This window comes from Parasteatoda tepidariorum, chromosome 1 (assembly GCF_043381705.1).
Source record: "Parasteatoda tepidariorum isolate YZ-2023 chromosome 1, CAS_Ptep_4.0, whole genome shotgun sequence".
NCBI lineage: Eukaryota > Metazoa > Arthropoda > Arachnida > Araneae > Theridiidae > Parasteatoda > Parasteatoda tepidariorum.
Genome location: NC_092204.1, coordinates 14,818,856 through 14,830,720, shown reverse-complemented (window position 1 = coordinate 14,830,720; position 11,865 = coordinate 14,818,856). Strand labels below are relative to the sequence as shown.

The 11,865-nt window shown below is 28.2% G+C and overlaps 1 protein-coding gene and 2 long non-coding RNA genes across 3 annotated transcripts in view; 1 reads left to right on the top strand and 2 right to left on the bottom strand.

Moving 5' to 3' along the window:
- The window catches only part of LOC107446993 (Son of sevenless), a 40,511-nt gene extending 33,354 nt beyond the window's left edge, over positions 1-7,157 (bottom strand). Inside the window, exons 1-2 of the mRNA XM_043045425.2 lie at positions 6,907-7,157; positions 6,179-6,368 (exon numbers count right to left, since the gene is read on the bottom strand). Of these exons, the coding sequence (XP_042901359.1) occupies positions 6,179-6,277 (99 nt within the window). The 5' untranslated portion in view covers positions 6,278-6,368; positions 6,907-7,157. The remainder of the gene's footprint in view (positions 1-6,178; positions 6,369-6,906) is intronic.
- A 492-nt stretch (positions 7,158-7,649) lies between these two features.
- On the bottom strand, positions 7,650-11,329 carry LOC139424930 (uncharacterized). Its single transcript, XR_011636050.1, has 2 exons — positions 9,693-11,329; positions 7,650-9,559 (listed from the first exon to the last, which is right to left on the bottom strand). It is a non-coding gene; the product is annotated as an uncharacterized lncRNA (long non-coding RNA).
- On the top strand, positions 8,658-11,657 carry LOC107446994 (uncharacterized). Its single transcript, XR_006225508.2, has 4 exons — positions 8,658-8,772; positions 9,298-9,398; positions 9,868-9,948; positions 11,521-11,657. It is a non-coding gene; the product is annotated as an uncharacterized lncRNA (long non-coding RNA).
- Positions 11,658-11,865: the final 208 nt, after the last annotated feature.

The following is an 11,865-nucleotide window of genomic DNA, read 5'->3' as shown; positions in this document are numbered from 1 at the left end:
TATATATATATATATATATATATATATATATATATAAAGAAAATGTAAAAAAAAATTTTTGCCTGTTGTAATTAATTATAATAGACAAATTTTTATTTGGAAATCGTGTTGATAAAAACTCATGCAAAACAATATTTTAGCATTCCATTTTGAAATGAGAGTTTACTATATTTACGCTGACCAGTTCAATTCTTAAATACCATTCAATTGCGGTTTACTCAGACTATTCATGGTTGTCTTTCAGTTCGTCACACATAAATGAAATCAAAAATGTCGGTGAAAATTATATATAGGGAGATAAATTAGGTTTTTGATTTCCAATTTTTCTTGGTTAAGGAACACTAAATGATCTATCTTCTTTAAGCAGAATTCTGACTTTATAAAAATAAAGTATAAAACGTTAATTGGGAAAATATTAACAAATAAAAGATAGTTTATTTTGAAAATATTTAATTTCAAGAAAGACGTTTTTTTATCATTAGAAAATATACTTTAAAATGATAAAAACTTTTAATTAATATATTTTTTTTCAAAACAATTTTTTTTAATTTCTTTTTCTGCATTTTACTTATAAAATTATTTCCGAAAGGCAAATCAAATATTAAGTGAACAAAGGATTGTTGGTGGGATCTAAATATAATTATTGCAGTTTTCTAAAAGCATCACTGATCTACAATTAAAGGAATGATTTAAAATAAAATAAATTAATGTAAACTACAGAAAAACCTCGATACTACAATATTTTGGGGCCAAATAAATATATTGTTGTAGGGGGATATATTGTTATATCGAGACCAAACCAAATATTAAAACATTATGTCAACTAAGGTCGGGCAACTTAACTTCATATAGTGTTAAGCAATTAATCTCTCCTAAATGACTCTTTTTAAAAACAAATCTAATTAGTTTTGTCACATACAACTACTGTGATGCTATAAACATGCAACATTTTTAGGCCAATCAATTTTATTAATGCCATTTAAACTATCAAAACAGCTGTATGCTCTTTTAATATTTGTGCTCAATATATTTTATTTATTTAAATAACTAATCCAAATAATAAACTCATTTTCATAACAAAGGGAAATTCACATGGTTTTACTCTGTAAATAGTTCCAAGAAGTAAAAAACTTTTAAAAAAGAATTGGTAAGGTTCCACTATCCTTCTTTAGGTCCTTTACTATCAGTTCCTCCTCTACTATTTTCTGTTTTAGTGAGAAAGGTGATAAATTTTAACGTTACTACTTTCAAGTGATGGTGGTAGTATTTTATGAATAAAATTAAATATAATGATTAGTTCTAGGCAAATTGTTTGAAGATTTTGAATTATCCATATTGTTTGTTAGTCACGTAATCAGGGTTCCCACTCAATTTCAAAAAAAAAAAAAAAAAATTCCCCGACTTTTCCAGGTATATCAGATAAGATTCAATAAAAATCCATACATTTCATCTATACCTTGCAATTTTTCATTAGAAAATTTTGATTTTCTTAATTTGTAACGACAAATGTTAGACTTTGTGAACAAAAACATATAATAGAATGAGAATTGAGACATGGAAAATTTTGACTAAAAAGTGGATTTTTTTAATTGAAATAGATGTTAGAATTATTTAACTTGAATATCAATAACTTATTACTCTTACTGACAATTCTAAGACTGGTTATTTTCCAGATATCATACAGGAATTTTCCAGGGTTTTTTTTTGTAAAAAATTGCAACTGTCCCTGACTATTCCCTGATTTTCAGAGTTAAAATAAAATTCCCTGACCATTTCAGGTTTTTTCTATTTTCCCTGACCCACCGGGACCCGGATAATGTCTTTTTTTTTTAAATTTGTCAAAATTCAGAAAATGACATTTATAAAGGTAACTTAATTCTTAGATTAGGATCTGTTCTCTGAAACTCTTCAAGCAAACTTTTTTAAAATTTATTATTTTAATTTCTTCCATATCCAAATTAAAATTGAAAAGTTTAAGTTAATTAAATTTATGTTTAAATTATATAAGAAATTCACTTAGAAGACCTACAGATTTATACATTTTGCTGAGCATCAAACATCAAGGAAATTGCAAAAAAAAAGCTGCATATTCTTTTTTACTAAACATCTTTTAAAGGCTGCAATTTTTTAAAATGTTTAACACCTTGTTTTGTAATTATGAAATTCTAGATTTCTAGATTTACTTGTAAGAAATTAAATGATGCAGTATATTGTATAAATTAAAGATAAATTATTATGCATAATTTTTTAAAAATTACTTGTGAATATATGCCTATAAAAGAACCAAAGGGTATAGTGTATAACAAAGGCAGACTCAGATAAAATGAAAAACTTTCTTCGAACTCAAAATTTTAAAAAACTTCTTACAAGCAAATGATTAACTCTTATAACTAGTTTCAACCCCTTCGTTGCCACCTCATTTTGGCCAAATTTATTTGAAAATCCCTGAATGCGACCTTTCCTTGGTCAACCTTCTGTGCAAGAGGCTCTTTACTCAAAAAGGTTGAGCACCCCTAAATCTAACAATTCTAAGGTATCATCATCTCATAACACATCTAACGTATCATCATCTCATAACACATCTAACATATCATCATCTCATAACACATCTAACATATCATCATCTCATAACACATCTAACGTATCATCTTAATAAACACTGTCACTATATCAAATGACACACTCAGGGCTGTGGAGTCGGTAGTTGTAATTTTTCACTCCAACTTATAATCGATCAAAAATTTTCCCTTATCTTCAGAATATATTATTGTTATTACTAAGTAAATAGTAATTTTAAATTATTGATTTCTATTTTTTTCTTTTCATGAGTAATTGGAATAAAGGTATAAAGGAATAAAGGCATTTTATAACAAAATAGTAGAAAAAAAATATTAAAATACATTTGTTTAAAATATTGAAATTGTACAACACCATTATAAGAAAAGAGTTAGATTTCAGTATAATACTCTTGTTAGAGAATATTCTAGAACTTGGAAATTATTACTGACATGATACAGAGAATTCATTTGTATATCTTTCTAATTAACATTTCAACTGAGCTAAATAAATTTGATCTTAAAATTTAAACACTTTTTCAATTAGATTTATTAAGCATAGGCATAAAAAAGTTTAAATATGATAAATTAAATTGAAGTTACTTAAATAATTGTCATAAAACTAATATGTAATATTCTGTTCATATAAAAATACTAAATATTTTCATATTAATTTTCATACGATCAATAAATTTCTGTCTTATTTAAACCAAAAGGATACAGAATACCAGTCAAAAGTTTAGACTACTTCAAAACCTCTAATAGTCAAATATTTCTGACTTGACTGACTTGATAAACAGGTAATTTATCAAAAATAAACATCAACAAACTTCTCAAAACACAGTTTCCACTTAAAACTGTACTTTATTTTTTCATTATGCATTTACTTTGTAGTTGCTTATGACACAAACTAGTGCTTACAAATACATATTCTAAATTTTTTTTATTTATTTACAAAATCTCATTAATTTTTAGTTTATTAACAATTTATTTTTCATCTATTTCTCTAAAATTCATTCCAAAGTAAGTTCATATACATAGCACATTTAAAACATTGATATAATAGCATTATTTCCAAGAATAACTAGTATATATTAAAAACGAATGCTACATTTTTTTATACAATCTACCACAGAAATAAAGGTCAAAAATCAGGAATAAGTATCGAAACTCGTGTAGTTATTGTTGCACCTAATACAGAAGGCTGTTCAAGTAGACAAATTGTTTCCAAAACAAAGGTTTCCCAGACCACTGTTGTAAGAACTTAAGATAGGAAGAAAGAAACTGGACAAAATAAGAGTAGCCACTAATTTGGGCCACTGTTGTAAGAACTTTATATAGGAAGAAAGAAACTGGACAAAATAAGAGTAGCCACTGATATGGGCCACTGTTGTAAGAACTTTATATAGGAAGAAAGAAACTGGACAAAATAAGAGAAGCCACTGTTGTAAGAATTTCATATAGGAAGAAAGAAACTGGGCAAAACAAGAGTAGCCACTGATCTGGGTCACCGTGGTAAGAACTTTATATAGGAAGAAAGAAACTGGGCAAAATAAGAGTAGCCACTGATCTGGGACACTATTGTAAGAACTTTATATGGGAAGAAAGAAACAGGGCAAAATAAGAGTAGCCACTGATCTGGGCCACTATTGTAAGAACTTTATATAGGAAGAAAGAAACTGGACAAAATAAGAGTAGCCACTGATCTGGGTCACTATAGTAAGAACTTCATTTAGGAAGAAAGAAACTGGACAAAATAAAAGTAGCCACTGATCTGGGCCACTATTGTAAGAACTTCATATAGGAAGAAAGAAACTGGGCAAAATAAGAGTAGCCACTGATCAGGGCCGCTGTGGTAAGAACTTTATATAGGAAGAAAGAAACACTGGGCAAAATAAGAGTAGCCACTGTTGTAGGAACTTTATATAGGAAGAAAGAAACTAAACCAAAATAACAATAGTTATTGATCAGGGAGATCTATAACATTCAAACATGAGGATAAGTTCATCTGCATTCAAAGTAAGCAGCAGCAGAGTTTAACCGTGCTAGAAATCTGCAAGGAATTTAATGCTAATAGGCAGAAAACTGTGTACAATGTAGTGTTCATGAGTATGTTTTCAAAGGATGCATTGCTGTTAGAAACCTCGTTTCGAAAAGAAAAAGAAAAAAAAACATAGTTATACGATTACAATGGGCAAAAAAATTTTAACTAATTTTTAAAACTGTAGTCAAACTTTTTTTTTACTAACAAGTCAAAATTTGAGTTGTTTGGTGGCTAACAATGGCAGTATATTGGTGTTTCAGTTGGTGACAGTATTACAAATCAATGTATATACTACTAACTGTGAATCACGACGGAGAATCGGTCATGGTTTGGGGATGTTTTACCAGTGTCAAAAGTTAGAGATCTTATAATAATAGAGGGAATTATGGATAAAAATGTTATCACAGAATATTGCAGCATGACACTTTTCCATGTGGACAAAGAATCGTTGGTCAATGATTTTTTTTTCATTAAGATAACAATCTCAAACATTTATCAAAATTATGTTGAACTACATTACAACAAAAGAAAAGTTCTGAAACACATAGATTGACCCCTCCCCCTCAATCCCCGGATATTAATCCCATTGACCTGATGTGGGGTGTACTCGATAGAAATGTTCAAAAAATGCAATGTACCAATTAAAATAAACTTTGGTTATCTTTACATATTTGCTGGAACCAGATCTCAATTAGAACATTGCAAAAATAAATAGAAAGAGTACCAAATATATGTGCAGCTGAGATTAAGACCGAAGGATAATATTTTGAAGAGTTTAAGAATTCATAAATTATTATAGAGCCAAAATTCATAAATTATACATAAAAATACAGTTCTTGCCACATAAGTGTATCTATATTTGATAAAATAAAGTTAATTTGTTGTGATTTCCACTTTAAAAATAGTTATTTATTCATTTGTAAAAATTCTAGAGCAAGTTTACATTTTTTATTCTTACTCTAACTTTTAAGAAGTCAGTATTTTAAACTTTTTTCATCACAAACACCATAGCCATGAACACAATCTAATCAAAAATTTGCCAAATCAAAAAGTTATTAAAAAACAAATATTCAGTTTTAATATCTATTAGTGTAAAGTCTATTCCAATCTATAATATAAACTTACTTTAATATCTAGAAAAATATCTTTAACAAAAATTGGCAATCTTTTTTGCAGGTACATTATTTAAATGCAATGCCCTGCCAAATAAAATAGCACCATAGACACAATGCACTAATAAATAAAACAAAAATGTGCATATACATAAAATAAAAATGTATTAATCATAAACATATAGGTAAGAGATTTTCCATAAAATACTAGAGTTGCTATAAAAGAAACATCTCACATCCTTGTAACCAACTTGGCAATAAAATAAGAGGCCTCAACATATAGATTATACTAAATGTCCACTCTATTCCAATAACATTTTTTTACCATTTAAAACAAATGCATTTCAGGAACAATATATCTTAAGGTTGCTAGAGTGGTTTCTAACTGATAACCTTAAAATTTTAATACAATATACCAGTTTAATACAATAAAACAGTAAGCTTTAATATTATAAAACAGCAAATACCTTTCCTAATGCGTTTATAAGAAGATTTTTCCACTTTCCCGAATTTTCTTCATTATCAAAATCATAAATTTGATCTGCATCCCTGCTTGAAGCAAACATGACAAAATCAACAGTTGGAATTTATTTATTTTCCTGCAACTCAGCTAGGATCCATTTCAACTATCTCTAGCTTTTGCCGCGAAGGAATCATCTACAAAATACGAAAATTTTAACATTAGAAATTGATAATGAACATCGTTTTAGCAGTAAAATAGTGTAACATTTATTGAAGCATTAAAAATGGATTAAATGTATTTTTGAACTAGTTTAAGAGTAACGAATTACATTCAAAACATTATATATAAACATTTCAGCAGGTACTGATCTAACTGTAAACAACAAAAGTGGACAGAACTTTTTTCGTTCTGTATAAACCAAACAATGTATATTTAGACATACTTGCGAAAATATGATGTTATAGAAAAAGCTTATATGAAATCTTATCAGAACTCTTCGAATCTAAATAACTTAATATCATTGGATTGCTAGCGATAACTTTCCCATTATGAAATCATAATAATAAAGAATACAAAACTTCCTTATTTGTTGATAAAGCAATCTGATATAAATTTTCCCCTTTCGCTGCTTAAAGTTTCATGAAGGTTTCAAAGAATATTTCATAGAGAGTTTCTGTCAGTAAAGCAAAGAAGGGGATTTATTTTCTTGGTATCAACAATCAGCAAATTTACCTTTGATATCTCTAGATATGGCGAAACCAGCTACAGCTTTTAGAAGAAGAAAAATTTCAGAAAGTTAATATGTCACTAATATGAATAATTTGTAAGTTTACAACTGATTATATAATTAATTAAAGCCATATCATAAAATGCTACATCAAATGCACTTATCAGCGAATTTTAATTAATATAAATTATTGAATAGTTACGTTTTTTATTGTTTGGAATGTCTGTCAGGAGCAAAAGTAGAATGCAGAAACATCAAATTAAAAAAAAAATATTTATTACATTTTTTTTTCTTCTGCATTAGTTTTAAAAGAAAATTTGTCAAGAATTAATTAAGAAATGCTGACAAATTACTCCATACTATTATTATTTAAATTTACTCTTATAAATTTAACTGTGACCGTTGTATGATAATAAGTGAAGAAATTTTTTTATCTGGAGAAAGTACTTCTTCTTTTCTTATTTGGGGAAAATGTATAGATTACATAAGAATGATAGGGAAAACTTAACATTCATTTATTGATTTTCACTATATTTTCTCATTTCAGAATTCAAACTTAAAAAGTTGCAATAAGTATTTGATGTAACAAACAGTTTCGATAAAAGGAAGTCTTTTTCACATTTGTATATTATAGACATATTTTCCCTTTGATGTTTGGCGCATGCGCATAATTGTACCTTTCTGGTGCTGTTCTTAGCTGATCGGATTTATCTATGACGTCAGTGGATTAGCGTCACAGGAATTTCCATTTCCTCCTATAATCTTTTGATGTCGAAGTCAGCCATATTGTGACTTTCTGAAAGCTGCCGATATTAATTGAGATTGCTGATAGCGAAGATTTGTGAGTACTTTGAAAGAGTGATTATTTGATTCTAAAGTAATATCTTTAGTTATTTAATATATTTTTCTACTAGTTGACCTCAAAATTTCATCTGAGTAGGTCTATTTTCGAATCCTCTGATCTAAGCCTAACTTCGATATTTAGCTGATTTGAACTTTATTATTTTCTTGGAGCTATATCAGTATTTAACCTAAAGTGATAGCCTAAAAATCACTTAATAGTTTGTAATTGAAGTCTGCTTAGTAATTTCTTATATTTTTACTATGTGCAGAAGCAACATGCAAACCGACGAACTCCTTGATATGTTATCTAGTGTTTCTAGAAAGCAGCTCAGAGTTCGGGACAATCTACGAGTTGAAGTGCTGTTAAAATCTACACACAAGCTGCTAGACAGAGAATTGAGAGAGAAACAACAGTCGAGGAAACGAAAATGGGATGAGTTGAAGCTGGGTCTATGTCTTGCTAAGAAATTGAAGCTGGAACCAGATTCCCGTATGGAGATAGATGACGATACCTGCGAAGAACTTTTGGGTCTGAAAGATTTTTTTAACAGTTTAAAAGCTGTTTCTACCTCGTCTAGTTAATAATATGAACTTTAGTATTGTAAATAAGATTATATTTGTCATATGTAAATATTCATCATTATAATGTGGGTTGTTAGCAACTCATCATCTGTTATATATTCATCTGTTTCTTTTTACAGCAAGAATTATATTAATCTCAATAACTGTGATATTCTGTGGTTACCCGTCGACTGAATCGATTCATTGTGAAAGGAGACAACATGGTAAAACTGCCATTATTATTGCCACTAATGTAAATAAATTATTTATTTCAAATTCTATATTTTGTCTTTTCTCTTACTGTAATTATTACTTGTTATCTTATTTCTTTCTCTTGATCTCTTTAGCTAATTTATATTTGATGCTTGCCTTAAATAAGACTACCGTGATTCAATGTCTATTTCTAAGATGATATAGTAATACCTGATTTGTTTGGAAGTGGAGTTAGATTGAAAGAGCACCAGCGTGTAAGAAATTTAGATTCGTACATTTTGAATTTTTCCACTTATTGACTCCTTTCAACTAAGTGGCTTGTTTTTGTTTATTTCACATTCAGTGCTATACAAGGAGAGTTTAATATGAATTTTGATGCTTACAAGATCTTAAAGTCTAAATTTTATATCACATACTTTAAATAGAATGTTTGTTTCAGTTATTTTAAGTTGATTTCTAATCTAAGGTGTGCATTTTAATGAGATTTTTATGAAGAATGATATTATTTTAAACTTAAAGTTTTATTTGCTTTTGAGACAATTTGGACTTTTTTCTAAAGTCTGACATTGATATGACAGCCAAATTTATAGTTTTGGTTAAATTAAATTTAAATTATTGTTGCTTTTCAAATTTATATTACTGAGTATTGAATTAATTGGAATCTAATTATGATCCTATTAATTTCACTTTCAATTTTTTTTTTGTAATGCATGCTTTATAATTACTCATTATTGCTTTACTGTAAGGCCACTTGTGAATTATTGTTTAAAACTCTTTAGTGGAAGATTATAATCCATCTTCCAAGTCTGCTGTGTGCCGAGATTCCTCTGTTTTGGGACAAGTCTTAATGAAAGGAGCTGTCTTGTTCAAACATCACTGGGTAAACACTTTTACGCTACCCTAGAAATAAAGTTAATTGATGCTTATGATTTACTTCTAAGTTGAGAACAATTTAATATCCATTTCAGATTTTTCTTTGTTTTTCTAAGTAGTATAAACTGAAGTTGATTATCTTAATTTGTAAATCCTTTAAAGTTTAACCTAGTTAATTAGATTTAAAGTTTTTCATCATTATCATAATCATAAACATATAGGTAAGAGATTNTTCTTTGTTTTTCTAAGTAGTATAAACTGAAGTTGATTATCTTAATTTGTAAATCCTTTAAAGTTTAACCTAGTTAAATATATTAAACCTAGTTAATTAGATATAAAGTTTTTCATCATTATCATAATTAAAGATTTAATAAATTTTTTCGTAGATCTTAATAAGTTAAGTTCAAAGTATCTTATTGTTTGGACATAAGGCTTTGCCTTGTTAAGTCCATCTCTCACTGATTTTTTTAATACAGGAAGGGAAGATGAATACAATGGTGGAATTAAGTTATAGTCAAGGTTCACGCAAGTGCTGATGGATGCACTCTGCAAGCTTGGTATGTAAAATTTACAAAAAGAAACTTTGATTTGAAAAAGATCATTTTTATGACATTTTGAATTACTCAGTGTAATTTCCTAAAAAAAATTAGTGTGAAGAGTGGCTTTTAACACAAAAAACTAGATTTACTTATCTTTAAAAGATTTTGCAAGACCACTGCAATTTTGTTTTTCTAGAAACTAAAGGAAAAGTTGTCTGATAAATATTTGATTTATCCATGTAGAAAAGTGTATTGTGAATATGTGAGCTAGGGTGTACATTGGCTGACCAAAAAAAGCATCAATAACTAAGTGCTTTACTACTGTCAAACCCCACTATAGTGTACCTTCAAGGGACCAAAATTTTGGTTAATCGGGAGTTCACTATCTCCCTACTGAAAGCAGTTTTGACTGATTTTTCCGAACTGCTCCCTTTTAGTGCACATTATTTAAATAAATGACCAATAAAAAGAAATACAAAAGTTATTTTAAGGAAAAGAATATGTAACAAAAAATTTAGGGATGCGAAACAAAGATAGGAATTTTTTTTTTATAGCTTTTTTAACGTGCCACTGTGTTTGTCTCTCCAAAATACTCAATGTTCTCCCTAAGCATTTTTGGAACCCTCTTAGCCTTTTATTGTAAAAATTAACCGCCATACCTTAAAGACATTGCATTTTTATAATTTTCAGTTTAAATTGTAAAAAAACGCTTTCAAGATTATAAATTAATCACTTTTTTAGTGTATTTTTGAAGAAAAAAATTTATGCATAGAAATTGTTATTGAACATGCCTTTAATTATTTTTTATAAACTTCAAATTTTCTCTTAACTGTGAAGGATAATTATATAAAATACTTATAAGAGGGTGATTTAAAAATTGTTGATCTAATTCAGTTATTACTTGATGTTACACATTTTAATAAATTTTTACGGTGCTGAGTGATAGCCCTTTTTTGAAGGGAAGCTTCCTACCTTTTTTTTAGTCCTAAAGAAAACTATTCAACTTTTATCCCTGATTGGGCCTGAGTTATTTTAAGTTTACTTTCCAATAGGTTTAGTTATATTTAACAAACCTATCAAGTTTCAAGTATATCAACAATAATCATAGCCCTCATGTGTAGTATTGTTTAATTGTCATTCCACTTATTTGGCAGCATTCGCCTGGCATGGATTAATAGATGATTTTGACTTAGTCGATTTTAGTCTACAATAAATTAGAAACCGTAGTACGTGATTGAGTTCTTTTATTACTGAGAAGAAAAGATTAATTTTAATGTGTACCATTTCAAACAGTGTTTACACATTTCTCCAATATGCAGTGTGGAAAATAAGTTCAACCAAAAGTAAGCTATCATCTTTTTAAAGCAAATGAATGTTAAAAGCTCCATCTTCAAAAAAATAACTTAATTTTCACAAATTATTGACATTTGGTTTATTTTGATGCTCATTGCCTAATTACTAGTCAGAGAGACCGAAATAATTCATAGTATTTAAAATAGGCAGCCTTGTGTTGTATAAGCAAGCCATCCTTATATTTAGAAGAAAATAAATTGACTCTGCATGAAATTTTTGTGATTGGTTCATTTATAGGATTTGTAACAGCATTTACATCAGTAGACCATTTTTAATTGAAGTGGGAATTTCAATGAAGTCCACAGCGGATTGGCCATTTCTGGCAATTGTTTCGTATGGCAGTTCATTCAGGAGGTAAAAGAATTTAATTACTGTGAGATAAGATAATAAATATATATATGTGTACTTAAGATATGTGCATGTTAAACTTCTGCCTTAAGATTTTTTTTTTAAATTTACAGGCAAAAGTAGTTTACATATCTATGCTAATACTTTTATGATTTTGTTGCTAAGATGTTCTTTTAAGAAAATATTCACAAGTTTCTTCGCATTTGTTGAAGAAATTTTTAAAAAAAATTGGTG